This window comes from Bactrocera tryoni, chromosome 4 (assembly GCF_016617805.1).
Source record: "Bactrocera tryoni isolate S06 chromosome 4, CSIRO_BtryS06_freeze2, whole genome shotgun sequence".
Classification (NCBI taxonomy): Eukaryota; Metazoa; Arthropoda; class Insecta; order Diptera; family Tephritidae; genus Bactrocera; species Bactrocera tryoni.
Window position 1 is genome coordinate 60,813,705 of NC_052502.1, and position 24,293 is coordinate 60,837,997.

Here is a 24,293-nt window from a genome sequence, read left to right on the forward strand (position 1 = left end):
CTTATGTAATGTAACTAATGTACTTTGAAAATAAAGAACATTGTAGAGTATTTATTAAATATAAATAGTTTACGAAAAATAAGTAAGCGAAGTTTATACGTATTAGAGAATTAAACCAATATTGGCATTTAATAATTGTTTGTTGTGCTCTAACGATATTAAGATAAAGTCATAAAACATATACTATAAATTGGGACCAAAAAAAAGGTGTCACAGCGAAAAAAGGGGAAAACCTCTTGGCGATAGAGTTACGATTCTTTGGCATTATTTTTGCACTAAATAAACAATTAATGATTAGAAACGAATTAGTGAAGTGTTAGTGGATATAAAAGGGGAAATGTTTAGTATCGCGCCGGTTAAGTATCGTTAATGGAAAAAAACAGTGGGGGGGCTACCCCCCCTCACGACCCCTTATTGGAAAGAGAAAGGATCGAACTTTCTAATAAACCCACCCTCGACCCCCCGTAGGGAGCTCTTTGAAAATGACCAAAAGTCAGTGTTTTTGCCCATTTGCCCAGACAACATTTTTACTTTAATATAACTTTTAATATTTCTTGTAAATAAAGCTTTATTTTAATTATTTTATTTTAGTTACAATTCTCTGCATTTGCACAATAAGAAAAGGGTTGCCATGGTTATTTTTTTTGGAGCGCGGCGCGAAAAAAAATAAAATAATTTAAATAAAGCTTTATTCACAAGAAATAATAAAAAAATTAATATGCAGAAACGTTATAGTGAAGCGTTAGTAAGTGAAAAGTGCATAATATAAGTGAAAAAGTTATTCACAATATACAAATCGTTCGGCTGTCTGTTGTGATTGCAGCTTCTCGACGTCGAACATTCCTTGTGTTTGTTGGCGTGCGTTTTTTGCTGCACAGAGGCGAGTGCGAATCTTAGCTGCAACAAGATAGTGGTCCGAGTCGATGTTAGGACCTCGTGTCTTCCATCTATCACAACATGATCGATCTGGTTGGTAGTTTTTCGATCCGGAGACAGCCAGGTAGCTTGATGAATCTTCTTATGCTGGAATCTAGTACTACAGATAACCATATTTCTGGCCCCGGCGAAGTCAATCAGCCTCAACCTATTAGGGGATGTTTCGTCGTGGAGGCTGAGTTTACCGACCGTAGTGCCAAATATACCTTCTTTGCCCACCCTGGCGTTAAAGTCGCCAAGCACGATTTTGAAATCGTGGCAGGGGCAGCCTTCATAAGTGCGCTCCAAGTACTCATAAAAGGCATCTTTGGTCACATCGTCCTTCTCTTCCGTCGGGGCGTGGGCGCAGATCAGCGATATGTTGAAGAATCTCGCTTTGATGCGGATTGTGGCTAGACGTTCATTCACTGCGGCGACGGAGTCTCTCTCCCACCACGAATCCTACACCAAACTTGCGCTCCTTTATATGGCCACTGTAGTAAATGTCACAAGGACCTACTCGTCTCTGTCCTTGTCCCGTCCATCGCATTTCTTAGACGGCTGTGATGTCAGCCTTTGTTTATACGAGGACATCAACCAGCTGGGTAGCGGCACCTTCCCAATTAAGGGACCGGACATTCCAGGTGCATGCCCTCAATTCGTAGTCCTTATTTCGTTTACCATGGTCGTCATCAAAAGGGGGGTCTCTCATCCGAGGCTGTTTAAACTTTTTCATTGGTATTCTTTTTTTCGTGGCGGGTCCTAAGCCCAGCGCACAACCCTATGTAGGGAATGTTTCGCCTTCTCACATAAGCTCGCCTTCGAACGGATGTTCTTAGGCTACCCAGAGGATACTTGGACAAAGACCGGAAGTAGTGAGCTGCTTGAGCCATGTGTAAAAGAATCGTTTCTGGCCACTCCCAAGTGAATGGCGATCAGAGAACTTTCCTCACTTGCGTGAACTTGTACACATGACTCCATCCTCCTTTCTTCACATTACATTTTATCCCAATTTCATTAGTTTGTGCCGCATATAAATTTGTTTCGTCAAATATTTTCTATCAGATTTCGTTCGTAAATGATTATGTGAAATAATCGATTAGTTATTTCTCCCTTTTTGTTTAAATGAGTTAAGCATCCACCCCCCCTACCCGGTATAACTGGCGCATCCTAATAAAAAAGCGCAATTCACCTCAGAATGCTACTGCAACGCAAAACCAATAACTCACCACACCTATACCAACCCAACCAAAAAAAGGAATGGACAACGGGGAAGCGACTCATTCGTGTACACACTGCGCCGTGTCAACACCTTCCTACTCACAATTCGATCTATACACAATCATCGCACATAAACAATTCGCTACCGGCATTTCGCTGTATACATTACATGCAATTCGATCACCAAGTTTTTCCGTTGCAACTCCTATCTCGCGCGCTACAGTTTTGAACTTCGACCGCAAGTTATCTGGCGCGCTATCTACATACATACGCTGCATTGGTTGCCTAAATAGTTGAGTCATTTAATTTTAAGAAAAGGAACCTTTGTATAAAGTTAAATTCTTATTAAATAAACTATATTTTATACTACACATAGTGATGAGGTGTTTTCATTTCAAATGTGCGTGATAACCATTTAGACAATTTAGTCATTGCGAAAGTGGTTACAAATTAAACACTTTTCAACTATTATCACATTCCAGTTTGTTTGCACTTCTTTACCTTGAACTTTGTAAATAAATTTTCGCTATTATCTTATCTTCATTTTCAATTGTAGGGGTTTTTTCAATAAGAGCGCTACTAATGTTAATCTGTTGGAACTACATATTGTCCATGTCCATATCATCCAATTCGGACCAAAAATATTCAGTTGTCATTCAGGGGGCAGTCGTGAGCGAGCGAGTAATAGTATCGAGTGAAATTTCGTTACATGTCGAGTGTCCGGATCGCCGCACTCGATACGCAACAAATAGAAATTTTATGAAATTACGTCCCTTTATGACTAGCATGAAATGCGAAAAAAATTAAAGAAAAAAATATTTTAATTGAAATTGAACGTAAATATTTAAATTTAATATACGTTTATATAGAAATTTACTAAATTTAGTTTTTGCATTCAAAAAAATTTAACCCTAACGTGTTTTTTTTTATAAAAGTTCATCTGATTCAGATGAAGAACATCTTGAACTCATATTTTGTTTTAATAAATCTATTTTCAATAAGAACAGGAACTCGTAAATATTGATGCTTTTTTCTGAACTCTTCTCTTTAAAAGATCAAGCTGATGAGTTTTAATCTGCTACTGCGCAGCATTTATTTGCATATCTGCTTTATATTCCTCTTCTCTTATATGCGGGATCTCTCCTTTAAAGCAATTAATTTCCCAAAATTTTTATTGATATGGGTTTGCGTTTCTTCATAAGCGCGTAAATTGGATTATAAAAGAAAGCTTTTCGCTTTCGACACTGAGCTTCGTTTTGGTGGATTTTGTAGTACTGTGACTGGTGTATGGTGTCGGATCTTCCTCTTCTTCCACCCTATTAGTGACCATCTTTACCAACTTATTTAAACCTTCTTTTGGCCTTACATTTCAAAAGATTCAACTGTTGTCAACCCTTCTATTGCAACATCTATCTTCGTTCCTCTTCTGCTACAGTTAAGAGCTTTTCCTTGTACGCACCACCGCCAGTCCTTTGCTTCGAAACTTTGTTTAATGAAACTATCTTTTTATATTGTGCTTTTGATAGGCAAATACCTATTTGTGTATTTAATTATTATTTTTAATCATTTATTATATTATTTATTTAATTATGCAGGGGTGTTGTGGAATCCAAGACAGAATTGCTTAGCTCTCATAATTGCAAACCAATTCTGATTTTCAATGGTGTCACAGAATCTGTTGGGATTTTCGTCTTTTGGAACATACGTAAAATCAATATTCGAATCAGCTGTTTACTAGTGTGACAACTTGCAAATGCATATATTTTGAAGCAATCCTATTAAAGTTTTTAATGAGTTCCGAATTAAAGAAAGAATTAAGAGATAACATTTATCGAATGAATAAAGACGCATTCGAGTGTTAAGTTAGGTTTATTACGTTTTGTAAATCTAATATCTTTAAATGTCCGTATTTTTTTTCCAAAAGCTCAATGACTAAGACATTTCGTGTTTTATACTTATGGTTTCCCCGATAGAAATAAAGATAAATTAATTCGAAATAATAAAATAACTTGATATCTTACCTTACATTTCAAATCTGTGAGTGACTATCTTCTTGCTTTGTTTCTGAGAGCAAAACCGATAAAATTGGTTTCAGAGACCGATACAAATTCTGTTTCGAATATCAAACCAAAAATATCTGAATTCGTGGCATCTACTACTCTTTTTGATCGGTTTCAATTCTGATTCCGACAACTATCAGATTCCACAACACCCCTGATTGTTATTTATTGATCTTACTTTTCGCCAAGTTTTAATATCTTTCTTCGGTGGCCCGCAGCGTTAAGTTTTAGCGTCAATGAATCCCATAGCTTAGAAAAATAACTTTAATTTTGCCTCCTATTATTTTTAACTGATTTATTAAAATCTTTTGGTTTTAATTCGTACTATAACGTTCCTCAAATAGCTAACGAGTGACATTTCGATTCTTTCGTACAAACGAGAACATGCTATCGAATAAGGAAATTTCAAATTTCGAAAGTGCATATTCGATAGCGGGTACAACGATCCGAAAACAAAACAATACATAAACTTCGATCGTAAACGAGTGCCTCGATTCGGGCCCAGATTACATAATGAAAAAACCGCGAAAATAAAATAACGGGAATTAAAAGCATTTTGCACACTAACTACAAAAGATTCAACTGGAAGTATGGCAAATGTTTAGGAGAAGCAAAAAACAGTTCCATTAAGAATTACTGAAATTTTACAATCGTAATCCATACAGTAGGACACTTTCTTTAAAGAGTGTCTTACGCAAATATTATTGATTTTCTAAACAGAGAAATTAAGAGACATTTTTGAATCATGAAATAACAGTAACAATTACAATTTATTCATCAAAAGTGACAAATTTCAAATAATAGGGACTCAACTTCACAGAATGCAGCAGATTTATTTCAGTAATAGCGACGCAACTTCAAATAATACTTCTTAGATGATACTGCACAAGCGAGACAACCGGAATTAATACAAAAGTAGACCTGACGGTGATTTTCCATTTAAATAAGTTAGGGATGACAATAAAACTTCTTGGGTAGATAAGTGATATATTAAAAAACTGCTTTTTTTCTAACCGTGTAAAAACAGAATTATTTGTATTTCTTTGCTCAATTTGGAGTATCATCTTTCTTTTTGTTTTATTTTGCATGATGTACCAATTAAAGAGTTTTTCAATGAATGCACTACAAAAGTGTTTTTTAATAACACAAAAGCAGTTTAAGATTTCAATAAAATTCTTTATTCGATGCCATGAAGTATGGAACTCGATTTCTTTTGCATGGACATCACGGTCACTCTTGCAAAAGTCCAGGCGCCGTCAATCGTCACTGGTTTGGCATAAACCAGTGCATTCGCTGTGTGGCTTGTGGTGCCGTCCTGTTATAACCTCATATTGTTCAAGTCCATGTCATCCAATTCGGACCAAAAATATTCGGTTTTCATTGAGCGGTAGCGATTCCCATTCTCAGTAACGTGCCGGTCTTGATTATCACGGAAGAAGTACGGCCCAATGATGCCGCCGGCCCATAAACCGCACCAAACCACCACATCAAACGGTTTTCGTTTTATTTTAAAGAACTGTTGTAGCACTCTTATTGAAAACCCCGCTCTTAAAGTTGAGGTCACTGACCTAAGAATTTCGATAGCAAATTTTAATACTGAAGAGAAAAGCCAAAAAAGTGGAAAAAATTATCGCTTGAATGCGGTCCCTGTCGGTCTACTTTTGTAGTGCCCTATTGACAAAGCCTTTATTTATGTTTTATTATAGGAAGGAAGAGCTATGTTCGGGTGCAACCGAACATTTCATACTCTTGCAACTTGGAGCAGTCGATGTTCGATTCGCCTATCGTCGTAGTGTTGCGTCCTGAGGTTTTTCGCTCATGGGAGGTATCAGCAAACAGTGGGAAATGATTTTCAAATAGGTATTGCGCAACCCACTGTTTCGTTGATTTTAAAGGAAATGCTCCCAAATCTTTGCAATGTTTGGATCAAAACGGACATAACGGAAGAAGAAAAACAAATAACAAGAAGACAATTTTTCACAAGATCGGGAATTCCAAGTGTGGTTAGTTGCGTTGATAGAACGCATGTTTCGAACTAAAAGATTATTACTTATTATTATTTCGTTTTAACAAATAACTTTAATCAGGCGTACGATCAAGATGTGGTGATAAGGTGATAAGGTGCTTTGATGCAAGGTATGGTGAGTCTAGCCAAGACTCATTTATGTGGAATAATAGCTCACTAAAAACAAATTTGGGGCCAACATAAAAAAAGAGAAGATCACAATTCGGTTTACTTAGGTAACTACAATTTTTATATGTGTATGTACTTACATATTATCCACTACACGAGTATCTAAGGACGTCTTTCCGAAACGCTTTACCAGGAACAGCGGAATCAAATTTCAATAAAAAAATGTAAAGGCAAGGAATATAGTTGGCTATCTTGCGTTTCCGCTTGCTTCTCCAAAGTCTACATACGCAAATTTTCGCGCTCCTCTACTCTGTTTATATGTCATCTTCGACTTGTGCTTTCTTCTAAATTTGTTGGTGCAGCTACAGTGGTTCCAAATGCTTCAACTCGTCCACGGTCTGCTCTAAAGGCCTATAACGTTCTGCGTTCTGCTGCGTGTAAGGTCCACACCTGTGGCTACAATCTCTTTTCTGAAATTTTTTGCTTTAATTTTAGTTTTTAGTTCAACCATCTGTACAGCGCCGCCCGTCTTTTGATTCGCTGAACTATGTCAATGAATGCTGGATATCTCGGACTTGCCTACTTAGTCCAAGGCATCTGTTGGCAAAAATGATTCTGAAAAATGGTGAAAATCTGGTCGATTGTAGATTTTTCAGGTATACAGCCACACCGATAAGGTTCAATCAGTTTATTGGCACTGATCTTCAGTCCTCCAAACACTTCGCTTTATAAGATCTTAATATCGCATTAAGGGAGCTTACCTAACGGTACACATATCTTGCAAAAAAACTAGTTATTTGCCCCCGTACAGCCGGTAATCATCGGCCCCTTCCGCTTTGTTGTTCTTCAGGCGAGTGATAGCTATTCGAACCTCATCATGGTCAGGCAATGGAACATCTATTCCATCGTTTCCGATGTGGGAGTCGGGTTCGCCATCTCCAGGTTTTTCTTTTGTTTTGTGTTTTTTTTGTTACACTTCCCTCCATAACTTCGACTCTGAACATCTCTTTAGTTCCTACAAGAATATGTATGTACAAGAGTAGTCCCTTGCCGATCAGCTTCTCAAGCTCTCGATACTTACGCATTTCGGCCTCTTTTTTGTCTACATGTGAGTCTCGCTTCCCTCTTCAACTCCCGGTATCTGTCCCACCCCGCTCGTGTTGTCGCAAAATTGGAATGTAGGCTGTCCGCTTTCTCTCATTGCGATACGACAATCCTCATCGTACCAGCTTTCGCTTGCAGCTTTAGGAGAGAAGCTTGAAATTCCGTCCCATAGTTCTTATATACTGAATGGCTGATAAGTGTTTTGAACTTTTCGATCCGCCGACAGCTAAGTACCTTGATGAATATTTTTGTGCTGGAATCTAGTACTACCATATTTCGGGCTCCATGAAGGCGATCAGCCTCAACATATTTGGGGAGGTTCGCCATGAAGGCTAAATTTTCCAACTGTTGTACCAAAGATGTCTTCTTTGCCCACCTGACATTAAAATCTCCAAACACATTTTTACATCGTGGCAGTCATCATACGTGGCTCTACTGGTCATAAGTCATACTTATTACTTTTTCTGTGGTTGTTATCAAAAGTGGGATCTTTCATCCGAGGCTGTTGTTTCTTTTCATTGGAAGTAGTTTTTACGTGGCGGGTATCAAACTCAGAAAACAAACTCCTTAGGCGAGTAGTATAAAGCTTTATTTACTTTTATGTAGTTATCCGCTAGTTTCAAGACCGACGCCCTCTCGCAGCCGTACCTCTTAAACTGAATATGTCGAAGTGGCTCCGCTGAAGCTTCTCTCTTTTAGCCATGATCCCAGGCTCCACACCGGTTGGTTACCGCATCTTACAAGTACGTACGCAAGAGTAGGAATTGAGTATAGCCTTACGATTGTAACTGCTTATCCAAAAGCATGAATATGTCCCCTTACTTCCCACGTAGTGGAATAAGTATTAAATGAAAATTGTCCTAAATGGCATGTGTCAGTCGAACTTTTTTTGTTTGTTTCATTCTGTGTGAAAGGATGCAATCTGTTGAAACATTGAAATATTTTGACATGGCTTCGCACGGGTATTAAACAGTTATTTTAAAAGTTATAATTTTGTACACACTCACCCACACATTATTACTAATTTTTCCGTCTCATTTTTCCGTGGGGTTATTAAAAATTAGTAAAATGATGAAAATTCGAACATGAAAGTATATTTTTTGTATTATTATTTTTTTAATTTTTGTAAAAAGGCCTTTACTAAATATTTTACTTCCTCTGCTCCTGGAAAACAATTTATTGAGTCAGAGCTTCCTGTAAACGATTGGGGTACTCACAACGTGCCATAAAGCATCGTAAAATCATAAAATCATAGTTTTTTATACTAGTTTAAAAAATTTGTTGTTGGATTGCATACTAAAATACGTTTACGCAAATACAACGCTGAACGCTACGCTTTCGGATCGTTAAAACTTATAACTTTATGAGACTATGTGAAACCCCTAGATATTTGATGTTAATTTATTTTGTAGCAGCAATATACATTTTATTTTCCGGTCCTTCGACCGGCGATAGACGAACACACAGTTAGCCACAGTAAAACATTCTTTTCGTAAGTCAATTCCTACTAATTCGAATGTTTGGCCTTGGGCTTGTATATTTCTAATACTTTGCTCTTCAAGCTGGTGCACATCTCCGTACTCCACACTCGAGCGCGTACTTGGGAGGTTCTGAAATATTCTTCAGCAAGCCGTTGCGCTCTCTCGATAATCAATTCTCGCGCACGTACTTATGAGGTTCTCAATTCTACAATCGTTCGATACTCGACTCCCGTTAATTTTTACATGATGAAAATGAGTCGAAAGAATTTTTGAAGGGAATGTATCTACCCTTCGTTCCAAGATAAACTTGCTGAGGTATTCAAACTCAAGATTGTTTTGCTGTTTGTTTGTTTAGGATTGTTTTTTGTAATGATAGTGCATTTCTATTGTTCCAACTCAAGGCAGTTTTCATTCATTCTCTGTTGTAATGTTTTTTTTATATCATAAGGAATACGTTCCTTAACTCGCGCGTATTTAAGTTTTAGTTGAGCAAGCCTCTACGAGCGCTCGTATTCTCTTCGACTTGCAAGACGTTTTTCAGTTTCTGATGAAGATTCTCCATAACCGAGTGTTTTTAATACCCTCGCCTAGGAACCATTTCTAGAAAGTGGAGATCTTGATCTTTTAGGCATTTTAAAATGAAAAAAAAGTTAAACTGTCCTAAATTATTTGCTTAAAATCTATAAAAATGTAATTGGAAAATAATAAGAATTTTTTTGAGTCGCAAAGCTGTTCTGAAAAAAAACTATTATTTTGGGTTGAATTACCTGCTATACGAATTTAAAGTATATAATGTATACAGTATATATGTTCAGTATAGACAGTCAAATTTCTAGCATTGAAGAGTAGTCCCTTGCCATACCACGCGCCACTGAGCTTTTATAGCGGTGGCATTTATAGTTACATATATTATATGTACATATTGTTTTTAAGGGATCAGTAGGGTAATCTTCAGTTCACACAGCCGTATTAGTTTTGCGGGGATACCAAATTCAGACATCGCGGCATAAAGGCAGCTCCTTTTCATGCTGTCGAAATCAGCTTTGAAATCGAAGAAGAGGTGGTGTGTCTCGATTCTCCTTTTATGCCAGGTCTAAAGCCACAATCCAATCAGTTTGTTGACGATGGGCTTTAATCTTTCACGCAAAACGCTCGATAGAACCTTATACGCGATGTTGAGGAGGCTTATCGCACGGTAGTTGGGGCAGATTGTATGGTATCACTTTTTATGGATTGAGCAGAGCACACTTAAATTCCCATCGTTGGGCATGCTTTCGTCGGACCATATTTTACAAAGAAGCTGATGCATGCTTTTATCAGTTCTTCGCCGCCGTGTTTGAATAGCTCAGCCGGCAATCCATCGGCCCCGCTGCCTTGTTGTTCTTCAGACGGGTGCCTGCTATTCGAACTTCTTCATGATCGGGCAATGGGACGTCTGCTCCATCGTCATCGATTGGGGAATCGGGTTCGCCTTCTCCTGGCGTTGTACTTTCACTGCCATTCAACAGGCTGGAGCATCGGTCATAAGGAAACCTTCTGCTAGTCGCCGTATTTTTTTTTTTTTTTTTTTTGAATTTTCGAGCATTACCCCTGTCGGCCAGCTTATTAAGCTCTTCATACTCACGCATTTCAGCCTCTTTCTTTTTCTGTCTGCAAATGCGTCTTGCTTCCCTCTTCAACTCTCGGTATCTATCCCATCCCGCACGTGTTGGGGTCGATCGAAGCGTTGTGAGGAAGGTAGTCTGTTTTCTCTCCGCTGCGACACGGCACTCCTCGTCATACCATCTGTTCTTTTGCATTTTCCGAAAACCAATGGTTTCGGTTGCAGCTGTACAGTTCCCTTATACAGAGTTGTTGACGAGTGGTCTCAGAGAGCAGGAGTGCAAGTCGAGTAGAAAATCGTTCTGCTGTCTGTTTTGATTGCAACTTTCGTGCGAATCTTAGATGCAACAAGATAGTGGTCCGAGTCGACGTTAGGACCTCGGAGCGCACGTACATCTAAAACACTGGAGCCGTGTCAGGTAGCTTGATGAATCTTTTTATGCTGGAATCTAGTACTACAGATAACCATATTTCGGGCCCCGGCGAAGTCGATCAGCCTCAACCCATTTGTGGATGTTTCGTCGTGGAGGCTGAATTTACCGACCGTAGTGCCAAATATACCTCCTTTGCCCACCCTGGCGTTAAAGTCGCCAAGCACGATTTTGACAGCTCTCATAAGTGCTCATAGAAGGCATCTTTGGTCACATCGTTCTTCTCTTCCGTCGGGCGTGAGCGCAAATAAGCGATATGTTGAAGAACCTCGCTTTGATGCGGATTGTGGCTAGACGTTCATTCACCGGAGTGAATGATAGTACTCGGCGACGGAGTCTCTCTCCCACGACGAATCTCACACCAAACTTGCGCTCCTTTATATGGCCACTGTAGTAAATGCCACAAGGACCTACTCGTCTCTGTCCTTGTCCCGTCCATCGCATTTCTTGGACGGCGGTGATGTCAGTCTTTATTTTCACGAGGACATCAACCAGCTGGGCAGCGGTACCTCCCCAATTAAGGGACCGGACATTCCAGGTGCATGCCCTTAATTCGTAGTCCTTATTTCGTTTGCCATGGTCGTCATCAAAAGGGGTGTCTCTCATCCGAGGCTTGTTGCTTCCTTTCATTGGGGGTGTTTTTTTACGTGGCGGGTCCCAAACCCTGCGGAGGGGATGTTTCGCCTTCTCACTTTAGCTCGCCTTCAAACGGATGTTCTTAGGCTACCCAGAGGATACTTGGTCAAAGACCGGAAGTCGTGAGCTGCTTGAGTCATATGTAAAAGAATCGTTTCAGGCCACTCCCAAGAGAATGGCGATCAGAAAACTTTCCTTACATGTGTGAACTTCTACACATGACTCCATCCTCCAGAAATCGTGTCCGCCAGTGAAAAAAAACCTTTCATTCACCCAGCCATTTCTCCGATAGATGCCATCAAAAAATTCCGAAAAAAAACTTTATACACTCCACGATATACCTCATGATATGTGAAAAAAGTTCTATTGTAGAATAAGGATTTCTAAAATTTCAAAACACAGGTTTACCCTACTGACCCCTTAAAATGAAAAACCCTTTATTTGTTGTCATTGACTCTTCTCCAGTACCTCAGTGACACCTAAATCGCTTATTATTATTACGGGGCATCTCGCCAGGCAAAATACTATTTGAAGGTAGGCTGGAATAGTAGTTAGGTAGGAATAGAACGTATAGACAGAATAATAGTATAAATGTGTGCATATGGTATATATGTTTATAGTTAATATTTTAATGAGAATTGTTGGCATAACTTTAAATATTTTTAACTGAAACCTGAACCTGCTCGGCGTCATTTTATTAAAATGAAATATCAAGATATTAAATGCCCAAATAAAAAATTCCCTACTGCAATAGCAATCGATTTGACAGTTAATTTGCTACAAACTTTTGCCTGTCGAGTTGCCCCGTTATAGTGTCACCTGCAGCTCGAGCTACGACCATTTTTCAAATAACTTCCAATTTTAAACTTGTGATATCTTTCGAATGGAATGTCCAAAATGATTAATGAAGCACACTTAAATATATAGTACATTATTTTGTTCTATAATCAATAGTTTTCGCAGCACATGCGTTTTAAGAAATTTTGTTGTTAATTTTGTCACACCTTGGGCTGCATTATTGGAGTTTTAGTATGGATCCCTAACTTTTTTGAAAATTTAATAAATAAATAAATTTTATTATATTATTATTATATTAATATATTATTATGTTCACCACAGATAATGTAGCTTTCCATTAGTGAAAGGATTTTGCAAATCGGTCAAGTTTTTTCGGAGCAAAACGTTTTTGAGTTCACATTCTTTTACGTTTTTGAAATTACTGTGTTTAAGATTTTTAGGTACAATGCATAGGCAGTGCGTAAATAGTGCCAACAGTTTTTGTTATGTTTGCGGATAACTAACTTTTAAATCGCAAACACGTAATTTTACTCCGCTTGTACTAAAAGCTTACGAAATGTATTTTGGTGTTAAAGTTGGGGATCAAGATAAAGCATGGACCCCTAATATCTGTTGTATAACTGGCGTAACTCTGTTAACAGCTTAGTTAAAAGGTTTAAATCGTAAAATGCCCTTTGCAGTACCATTCATTTGGAGAGAACCTAAAGACCATGTTACAGATTGCTATTATTGTCTTAGGAATATTAAAAAGGTATTGAACCGAAGTCTAAACAGCCCAGTGAACGAACGCCAAAAACAAAATATCGCCAAAAAACATCGATTGTAACATTTTAAGGTACTCTTTGGTTAATAAAATAATATAACAATAATATATCTATCGCGGTTTTTTATCAAAAATCCTCATAGCAAAAAAAACTATAGGTGATAGAAGAAATATGTAACTATTTTCTGCATTTGTGGCAATAAACACTTAACTTACTTAATAAACACTTTGTTCTGCCGTTGTTTTGTTTGCCAGTGTATACAATAATAATCATAATAATATGATCATAAATAATTTCTGATTGCTAGATGCATTTAAAAATTAGTATTACGTCTATTTTCAGTTCAAAATTTCTATAAAATATGCCTGTAAGTTATGCGATACCAGCACTTCCTTCCAATTCATCTCAGGATGGAATTCGAGAGACTATGTTATATAGTGGATCAAAGTTTAAAGGATTCCAAAAGTCTCAAGGAAATTCATATGACGTGGAAGTTGTTCTACAGGTATTGCCAATAAATATATGCGTGGTTAAAATAATATTACCTTTTATATTTTAGCATATCGATTTGCAAAATTCATTTTTATGTGGTTATTTAAAAATTAATGGACTGACTTTCGAATTTCCAACTCTGACAACATTTTTTGATGGAGAAATAATATCGAAGAAATATCCATTTTTAACCAGAAAGTGGGAAGCGGATGAGGATGTGGACAAAGGGCATTGGGTAAGAATGATTTCCAGACTAAGTTGTTTTTTATTAAATATATGTTTTTAGGCGTTTTATTTAAGATAAATTTTAATGATGCCTATGTAATGTACTCAACTAATATCGTGCCGAAACCACCATGATTTAGTTCCATGTGACTCCTGCCTATTCAGCAAACTCAAACGACCGCTCCAGATCGTTTTGAGGCAATTGCAGACATCAAAGTCTTCCTATTTTTTACTCATAGTACTACTTTATTGGTTACGTATTATTTTCGCTCATACGACAAGCTTTAATTTCCCGCGAATTGAACAAATTGTACCAAGTCTTTTGTCGCATGTACAATAGTTTTGTGATACTTTCGTAGTGGAGAATTTTTTTTTTCGCGTTGATGTAACTCTTTATTTTGCATTTTATACTCTTGCAACCGGATGCTACAGAGTATTATAGCTTTGTTCACCTAACGGTTGTACGCATCACCTAAAACTAATCGAGATAGGTTATATATAATGGGTTGTCAAAAAAGTCTTGTGGTATTTTTATTGAATTTTTTTTATTGAAATTGAAATGAGTTTTTGATGACTCATGCCCAGCTCTTGACCGATGCTACGGCTGCTACTATGCCGGTCTCTTTCGACCAATTCAGCGATTTTATCGCAATTTTCGACGACAGGCCTTCCGGAGCGAGGCGCATCTTCGACCACCTCTACACCAGAAAGAAAACGTTGAAACCATCGTTGTGCGGTGGAAATGGAAACTGTATTGAAAAGAAACGAAATCAATTAAACACGTGTTAACGCGTGAAATGAGCTTTCCAAAAAGGTATAGCATGACCCGATGCGACTAATAAAACTAGAACTACGCGCTTTCAGCGCCAACTAGCGAAAATACCGCAAGACTTTTCTGACAACCTAATATATAAATGATCAGCATAATGAAAAAAGCTGTAAAGCTGAAATCCGGTTGACTGTCTGTCTATCCGTCTGTCGGTCAGGTCATCCGTGCAAGCTGTAACTTGTGTAAAAATTATTATTCTATCTTGTTGTATCAAAGCTATTTCTTAAAAAACCAACGAAACTATGTAAATACATTTTTGCTCTATCCCATTCGTACACGCAACGAAAAGCGTGAGAAGTGAGACAACAGAAACACTATGTCTATGCTTCTGATTTCAGCTGCAACGTTTTGCAACTCTCTTTGTTATTCATGTTATCCTACCAGGCATACGATTTTTTGTGTGTTATTTTTATATTTTTTTTTTTATGAATACTCTTGCATATTTTATTGTTTTTTATGTTTTTTTCATCATTCATATGTATACATATTTGAGCTTTGGTTTTCATTTTAACATTTCCTCACTGTTATCAAATGTTTGTTTTATACGTACTTTCATTTAGGCACGTCATATCGGTGTAAACTTTCACGCCTATATATTTTTGAATTTTGGTGTTTAGAAAATTTGTGAAGTAATATCACTTATCACTGAAGCAAATTTAATAAAGCTTCAGTATCTACTTATTAGAAGCTTCGTTAACAAAAAACTTGATATTAGCTTTTTACCCTGCTATGATAACATTTTAAAGGAAAAATAGTTATCCTGAGCAAATAAAGGTCTCAGAATCTGATGTTGAAGTTGGGGGAAAAAAAAAATTATTGTACCACATTGCGTCAAAAATGTAATTAATGAAGGGAATGAGTCCTCTAATTACCTATTATCAATAGGAATATGTGGCTTTGAAGGCAATTCTGCTCAGAGCCAACATAAGCAGAAATTTGAAAATAATACTTTGGAAGACAATAATTTATTTGTCACGACATATTTCCCTGTACCACTGATAATAAAATCGCAAAATGATGAAAAGCACAAACAAATTTGGAAAAACAGCAGACCTTCGCCCACCCGCTATTGCCGTCCTGTTCGAATTCAAAAGGAATCAGTTTAATCAACCCTCAATGCACTAGATTTGCGCGAGATCCGGCAAAGGAATTAATTTCAAAATACTCCTGGTATTATCTTCCCTCGTCACTCCGTAACATTTTAATTCACGCTCCCGATGTTATTCAATATGCACCAGTTTCAATTGAAGAGCTTTCAGAAGAATGTGCTGAGTCAAGCAATAAAGACGTTAAGGTGTTCGACTCCATCATACATGAAAGAACTAATGGATCGCTACAAATCAGGACTTGCTAAACCGATTGCTTTGAGCTTAGATCCTTTCATCACCAGTCAAAGAAACTATCATGCGAAAGTAAATCAATTTTATTAAAATCAGTTTTTGATTTAGTTGATTAATTATAATTAATTAATTTTTCGTTTATCAACTTTTTTAATTCAATATAATTAATTAAAATTTGTTACCATCGGGGGGTGGCGGAGTGGGAAACGGGAGAGAGAGATTTAAAAAAGCTTTGGCAAAAGTTTCACTTTTAAGTAGGCAGTGGAAGTATTTTTGGCCGCTGATTCCATTCAAGACCGACCACTGTGCACTGCCACGCCCACAAATCGCAATTAACCGAACACATATGTATAAAGTGTCATAATTTAGCAATAAATTATGATATAAAGCTGTAATTTGGTACAGAGTATCGCTGTAGTAAGGAACACCTGTGGGCAAAATTTTTTGGAAAAGTGGGCTTAGATCCGCCCTCTAATAAGTTATACACAATATTTAAATTCCAGTTGTTTCGTACAGTTTCCAGTACACAAATCATGAAGCAATCAATATAACGAATAATGTCTTTAGTGTGTGCCACCTTATGACTATAAATTATTTAAATCCAATAAAAACTGTTCAAGCCCCTAGATACCGAATATTTGGGCCCCGGAACCAATAGTTAACTTTTGACTTTAAAAAATATATATTTAATATAAAGATTTTCGAACATTATCCCAATGAAAGTAAGAGAGCGTGTTTTGCTTATAACAGTGTATCTTTGTGCTTAGGATAGAAAAATTTAAGGGGTTAGGGGTAGTCAGAGGAGCGAAAAAATGAGAGTTTTCAGTATTTTTTTTTTGCTATTAAATCATGTTATTTTAAAAAAGTACCATATTACTACTTTTTTAAAATAACATGATTTAATAGCAAAAAAAAAATTATTATAGGATGTGTTGACTTTAAGTCACGAAAATTTCAAAAAAAAAAATTAGTTGCCAAAGTTATAGTTGTTTGTGTTGACCTTGTTCCAAAAAAAGGTACTTGCGGTGACAAGCATAAGTCCTTGGAGATTCATCTAAAATCAATCGGACAAAAAAAAATTAGTTTTATAAATAGATAATCATGGGCCTGATCGAAGGATTTTTTTTTTTAAATTGACAAAATGGCGGCCTCAGGAAATTTTTTTCTAAATTTTATTATGTTTATTATGTATTATAAAAGCTGTATAAATTTCATTAAAATCTACTGAACGGTTTTCGAGTTACAGTTGTCACCGGTTAAAAAACATAGTTTTGAGAAAAACGCGTTTAAAGTTTCACACTATCGCTTTGAAGTGCCCGAGCTGTCTTTGTTATTTGTCGAATAAGTCAAAAACTAATTATCGGATCAACGTGAAATTTTCAGGGAATATCTTTACGATATTACACTTAGCGAAAATGAAAAAAAATGAATTTTTTGAATATTCTAACTACCCCTAACCCCTTAAGAGAAAACTTGGCCCAGCCTACATAACGAATATCAGGATTTTTGAACATCCAGCTGACTTTACTCTATATGATTGGTTTAAAGGCTTAAGTTTTAAAAATACAAGAAAATAAAAACGTCTATTCTAATTTGTCATCTTAATCATTTATAATAATAAAATTTGATCTAAAATATGCGAAACAAAACTTGATAGCATTGAAGATATCGGTTATACCACTTTAATGAGGTGTTCGCATACTCTCTTGTAGGAATTTAACTCAATACATTTGTTGTAGTTCTTACATACATACTACATATATTTGTTGTTTAACAAGAGAGCAGAAGTGAGCAGTGAACTTGCTAATGGAGGCCAGCTAATGTTTCACAATATTTCATATAAGACTCATTCGAATTTGATGGGATCCTCAATCAACCAGACACCATGAAATTTAATTTCATTATGGAATTCATTATTATTTGTTTCCTTTTTCTATTTTCAGAGCAAATTTGCCGCTTTTTCTGAGTATGAAGAATCATTTAATTCAGATAATTTTGACTTTAAAAAATTGGCGAATAGCGACTATGTATTCATGCGATGGAAAGAACATTTCCTAGTGCCAGATCATACGATAAAGGATATAAATGGGGCGTCTTTCGCTGGATTTTATTATATTTGCTTTACAAAATCTACTGGCAGAGTGGAAGGTTATTATTATCACCGCTCATCAGAGCTATATCAATCTATTGAATTAGAACACATATCAGAAAATTCTTCAGACGTGTATGAATTTAGATAAAATGAATAGTGTAATTTATTTGTTATCATTAAGTTATATGTACAATAAATATTTATCTAATAAAAATATTTCTATATAATTTGAGTATATTAATTATTATTATTTCTGGATTCTCAGCCAATAATATTTTGGATTTTTTTAGTCAACAGTGCATAATACAAAAGATAGAATAATGAACGAAATCAAGTTTGCTCAGTTGTTTTTAAACAGAAGTCAGCATAACGTTACATCTCTATAGTGTATTTATACTATCGCCAGTAGTATGGCCGTGCGGTAGCCGTAATCGTATACCCAGACAAATAAGATTGCCTATTTTTAAATTTTAGAGTTATAATATTCTGAATGTATTTAAAGTAAATGCTTTGTTACACTTTCGCAACATGTTCCACAAAGTATAATAGTCATCGAGATAGCTATGGAGATATAATCGTCACCTAAAATCCAAAATAACGTAACATCAATTTTTATAAGTTTACAGGCGAAGGAAAAATTATATAATAGAAAATTTGAGTTTTGGTTATATGTATCAGGCAGTGGAGGCGAAAATGCTACCCATATGTAATATGATGTAGTGAATCATAAGCAATAATAAACTCAATTTAAATTTTTTTAATGATACGTTATTTTGCATTTTAGGTGACGATATACATATAGTGAGTTCAAAAAGTGTTCACGTGTTCATTGAATTTCATTCAAATATGACAATACCTTAAGAAACATTTTTTGCTGTTATATGGCATCGACATTCTAGTTTTCAAAGGCCACTTCGGTAGATTTCCATGTTTATTTAAATTTGAATAAATACAGTTCAAATCCGTAAGTGCGCGTGAACACTTTCTGAGCTGATGTGACGCAATATGTAACTAATTCCGTTGTTACAAAATAGTTCTTATCATTTATTAATAATTTTATTGTGCGAAGTATTTCGCATTTACTAAGGCTTGTAACAAAAATTAAAGGTCGAAAAATTAGTAATTTATCAAACCTAGTCAATTTTCAGACAGGACTAAAAAATTGAACCGCATTTTTCCGCAGGCCTAAAAAGCCACTCCTCAAACAGAAAGGACCTTACGGCGTCTTATCATGAGTGAATCAGTTAAAAACGCAGTGGAGGCTAAGAAAGTGTTATTGTCGTCTTTAGGCACTGGACCATTCGAAATCTGCTGAAAAGTTCCAATATGCGTGCAAGACCAATGATTAAAAATCGTACATGTCAGCGAAGAACAAAGCGGCTAGAATGAAATTTGCGAAAGAACACAAAAACTGGACAAGCGAACAGTTCGAACTAGTAATTTGGTCTGACGACACGAAAATTAATCGTATTAATTAAGATAGACGCATTTAGACATGGTATGACAAGCGATGCGATCTCACGGATAGGAATATGTTGCGCACATTTAAATTCGGAGTTGGTTCACATATGGTGTGGGTTGTTTCTGTGGAGGAAAGGTAGGAAAACTGCGTCGAATTAACCAGTGAACCCTGTGATTTGTTACACATGCAAAATAATGACCCTAAATATACCGCCCGCATTACAAACTCTTGGTTGAAAAATAACGGAATTCGGGTGGTGGAGTGGACAGCTCGTCATCCGATATGAATCCTATTGTAAATTTATGGGCGATTGTTAAAAAACGGTTAACTGTTCAAAGAAGAACACCAAAAACCATAGATGAGCTCTGGACTCAAGTTGAATGAGTTTGGGATAGCTTTTCTCCGGAAATTTTAAATTATCTAATTAACTTTATAACTGACCGCCTTAAAGCAGTCATAAAAGCTAAAGGCGGTCTCCCAAATTATTAGTTATTGAACTTCAATCGCCACTTACCTCTAAGTTCAAATTATGTTCACATGAATTGTATTACTTTATATCTACTATAGCCACAGGAGATTATTAAATGAAGTGCTTGTTTATGTTAAAAAGTTTTTGATTAAATGTACTCTACTTTTCTTAAAACAAAATTACTGTATTAATAATCAATTGATCAGGGTGATCGTCCGTGCAAGCGAGTAAAATTAAGATATTTTAATGAAACTTTGTAAACGTGTTCCATGATACTCAAGGAGGGTTGGTATTGCAGATAGGCGGAAGCGTTCTATTGCCACGCCCACAAAGGGCCTTTAAGCGAAATCTCATAAAGTGCCACAATTACGAACCAAATAAAAGTATAAAATTGTAATTTGATACAGGTGATCACAGTGGCGAGGGATACCTGTGCACTAATTTTTTTAAGTAGTTAAATGTACATATCTTTTAAATCTAACTCAACCAAATTTGCTTAGAGAAAAACTTTTTAAACTTTTTAGGCGGAAGCGTTCTATTGCCACGCCCACAAAGGGCCTTTAAGCGAAATCTCATAAAGTGCCACAATTACGAACCAAATAAAAGTATAAAATTGTAATTTGATACAGGTGATCACAGTGGCGAGGGATACCTGTGCACTAATTTTTTTAAGTAGTTAAATGTACATATCTTTTAAATCTAACTCAACCAAATTTGCTTAGAGAAAAACTTTTTAGTACTTCTCCATGCACCCTGAAAGTAGGTAAAAAATTAGATAATAACCACAGCCTTTCCCCATATAAGATTTCACAACCAGAAAGGTAGAGTAGGGCTTTATAAGAGCAGTTTTAAATTGGACAATGGGCGTGGCCACCGCCAGTCAAGAACTGCTTTATCAATTTTAACTAAAGATGAAGTTTCCCAAGGAGGATGGAGTCATGTGTAGAAGTTCACGCAAGTGAGGAAAGTTCTCTGATCGCCATTCACTTGGGAGTTGCCAGAAAAGATTCTTTTACACATGGCTCAAGCAGCTCACTACTTCCGGTCCTTGACCAAGTATCCTCTGGGTAGCCTAAGAACATCCGTTCGCAGGCGAGCTAAAGTGAGAAGGCGAAACATTCCCTACATAGGGTTTGTGCGCTGGGTGTGCGACCCGCCACGAAAAAAGCACCCCCAGTGAATAGCTATAACCAGCCTCGGATGAGAGACTCCCATTTTGATGACGACCATGGCAAAAGAAATAAGGACTACGAATTGAGGGCATGCACCTGGAATGTCCGGTCCCTTAATTGGGAAGGTGCCGCTGCCCAGCTGGTTGATGTCCTCGTAAAGACAAAGGCTGACATCACCGCCGTCCAAGAAATGCGATGGACGGGACAAGGACAGAGACGAGCAGGTCCTTGTGACATTTACTACAGTGGCCATATAAAGGAGCGCAAGTTTGGTGTAGGATTCGTGGTGGGAGAGAGACTTCGTCGTCGAGTACTATCATTCACTCCGGTGAATAAACGTCTAGCCACAATCCGCATCAAAGCGAAGTTCTTCAACATATCGCTGATTTGCGCCCACGCCCCGACGGAAGAGAAGGACGATGTGACCAAAGATGCCTTTTATGAGCGCTTGGAGCGCGCTCATGAGAGCTGCCCACGCCACGATGTCAAAATCGTGCTTGGCGACTTTAACGCCAGGGTGGGCAAAGAAGGTATCTTTGGCACTACGGTCGGTAAATTCAGCGTCCACGACGAAACATCCCCTAATGGGTTGAGGCTGATTGACTTCGCCGGGGCCCGAAATATGGTTATCTGTAGTACTAGATTCCAGCATAAGAAGATTCATCAAGCTACCTGGCTGTCTCCGGATCGAAAAACTACCAACCAGATCGATCATGTTGTGATAGACGGAAGACACGTCTCCAGTGTTTTAGATGTGCGTGCGCTCCGAGGTCCTAACATCGACTCGGACCACTATCTTGTTGCAGCTAAGATTCGCACCCGCCTCTGTGCAGCAAAAACGCGCGCCACCAAACACAAGGAAGGTTCGACGTCGAGAAGCTGCAATCACAACAGACAGCCGAACGATTTTCTACTCGGCTTGCACTCCTGCTCTCTGAGAGCACTCGTCAACAACTCGGTATAAGGGAACTGTGGGACGGCATTTCAAACTCCTTACGTACAGCTGCAACCGAAACCATTGGTTTTCGGAAAGTGCAAAAGAACAGCTGGTACGACGAGGAGTGCCGTGTCGCAGCGGAGAGAAAACAGGCTGCCTACCTCGCAACGTTACGATCGACCACTACACGTGCGGGATGGGATAGATACCGAGAGTTGAAGAGGGAAGCGAGACGCATTTGTAGACAGAAGAAGAAAGAGGCTGAAATGCGTGAGTACGAAGAGCTTGATAAGCTGGCCGACAGGGGTAATGCTCGAAAATTCTACGAAAAAATGCCCAAAGGTGATCTAGTCACTGATGCCCAGAGCATAGTTAAATTATGGAGGGAACACTTCTCCAGCCTGCTGAATGGCAGTGAACGCACAACACCAGGAGAAGGAGAACCCGATTCCCCAATCGATGACGATGGAGCAGACGTTCCATTACCCGACCATGAAGAAGTTCGAATAGCAATTGCCCGCCTGAAGAACAACAAAGCGGCAGGGGACAACGGATTGCCGGCCGAGCTATTCAAACACGGCGGCGAAGAACTGATAAGGAGTTGCATGCATCAGCTTCTTTGTAAAATATGGTCGGACGAAAGCATGCCCAACGATTGAAATTTAAGTGTGCTATGCCCAATCCGCCAAAAAAAAGGAGACCCCCACAATCTGCGCCAACTACCGTGGGATTAGCCTCCTCAACATCGCATATAAGGTTCTATCGAGCGTATTGTGTGAAAGATTAAAGCCCACCGTCAACAAATTGATTGGACCTTATCAGTGTGGCTTCAGACCTGGCAAATCAACAACCGACCCGATATTCACCATGCGCCAAATCTTGGAAAAGACCCGTGAAAGGAGAATCGACACACACCACCTCTTCGTTGATTTCAAAGCTGCTTTCGACAGCACGAAAAGGAGCTGCCTTTATGCCGCGATGTCTGAATTTGGTATCCCCGCAAAACTAATAAGGCTGTGTAAACTGACGTTGAGTAACACCAAAAGCTCCGTCAGGATCGGGAAGGACCTCTCCGAGCCGTTCGGTACCAAGCGAGGTTTCAGACAAGGCGATTCCCTATCGTGCGACTTTTTCAACCTGCTTTTGGAGAAAATAGTTTGAGCCGCAGAACTAAATAGAGAAGGTACCATCTTCTATAAGAGTGTACAGCTGTTGGCGTATGCCGATGATATTGATATCATCGGCCTCAACACCTGCGCCGTTAGTTCTGCTTTCTCCAGGCTGGACAAGGAAGCACAGAAAATGGGTCTGGCAGTGAACGAGGGCAAGACGAAATATCTCCTGTCATCAAACAAACAGTCGTCGCATTCGCGACTTGGCTCTCTCGTCACTGTTGACAGTCATAACTTTGAAGTCGTAGATAATTTCGTCTATCTTGGAACCAGCGTAAACACCACCAACAATGTCAGCCTAGAAATCCAACGCAGGATAACTCTTGCCAACAGGTGCTACTTCGGACTGAGTAGGCAATTGAGAAGCAAAGTCCTCTCTCGACAAACAAAAAACCAAACTCTATAAGTCACTCATAATTCCCGTCCTGCTGTATGGTGCAGAGTCTTGGACGATGTCAACAACGGATGAGTCGACGTTGCGAGTTTTCGAGAGAAAAGTTCTGCGAAAGATTTATGGTCCTTTGCGCGTTAGCCACGGTGAATACCGCATTTGATGGAACGATGAGCTGTACGAGATACACGACGACATCGACATAGTTCAGCGAATTAAAAGACAGCGGCTACGCTGGCTAGGTCATGTTGTCCGGATGGACGAAAACACTCCAGCTCTGAAAATATTCGACGCAGTACCCGCCGGGGGAAGCAGAGGAAGAGGAAGACCTCCACTCCGTTGAAAGGACCAAGTGGAGAAGGACCTGGCTTCGCTTGGAATATCCAATTGGCGCCACGTAGTGAGAAGAAGAAACGACTGGTGCGCTGTTGTTAACTCGGCTATAATCGCTTAAGCGGTTTCTACGCCAATTAAGAAGAAGAAGAAGTTTCCCAAACAATTCTATTACACACTGTGAAAATGGGAGAAATCGGATGACAACCACACATACTTCCTATATAACACAC

General features: G+C 38.1%; 1 protein-coding gene across 5 annotated transcripts; it reads left to right on the forward strand.

The window, feature by feature from the left end:
• On the forward strand, nt 1–18,351 carry LOC120775032 (glucose-induced degradation protein 4 homolog). 5 transcript variants are annotated; one of them, XM_040104991.1, is made up of 4 exons: nt 1–82; nt 13,489–13,651; nt 13,706–13,873; nt 17,976–18,351. In XM_040104991.1, the coding sequence occupies exons 2-4, from the start codon at nt 13,508–13,510 to the stop codon at nt 18,270–18,272; spliced, it is 609 nt and encodes a 202-aa protein (XP_039960925.1). In that variant the 5' UTR covers nt 1–82; nt 13,489–13,507; the 3' UTR covers nt 18,273–18,351. The 5 variants fall into 5 exon arrangements, with proteins under 5 accessions (XP_039960925.1, XP_039960928.1, XP_039960927.1 ...); XM_040104994.1 differs by lacking the exon at nt 1–82 and adding an exon at nt 121–207; XM_040104993.1 differs by lacking the exon at nt 1–82 and adding an exon at nt 13,100–13,217.
• Nucleotides 18,352–24,293: the final 5,942 nt, after the last annotated feature.

Excerpts from the sequence above, each read along its gene's own strand:
- LOC120775032 (XM_040104991.1), top strand. The coding sequence starts at position 13,508 with ATGCCTGTAAGTTATGCGATACCAGCACTTCCTTCCAATTCATCTCAG. Across the intron at positions 13,652-13,705 it reads ACGTGGAAGTTGTTCTACAG|CATATCGATTTGCAAAATTC; the intron begins GTATTGCCAATA and ends TTTATATTTTAG. Across the intron at positions 13,874-17,975 it reads ATGTGGACAAAGGGCATTGG|AGCAAATTTGCCGCTTTTTC; the intron begins GTAAGAATGATT and ends TTCTATTTTCAG.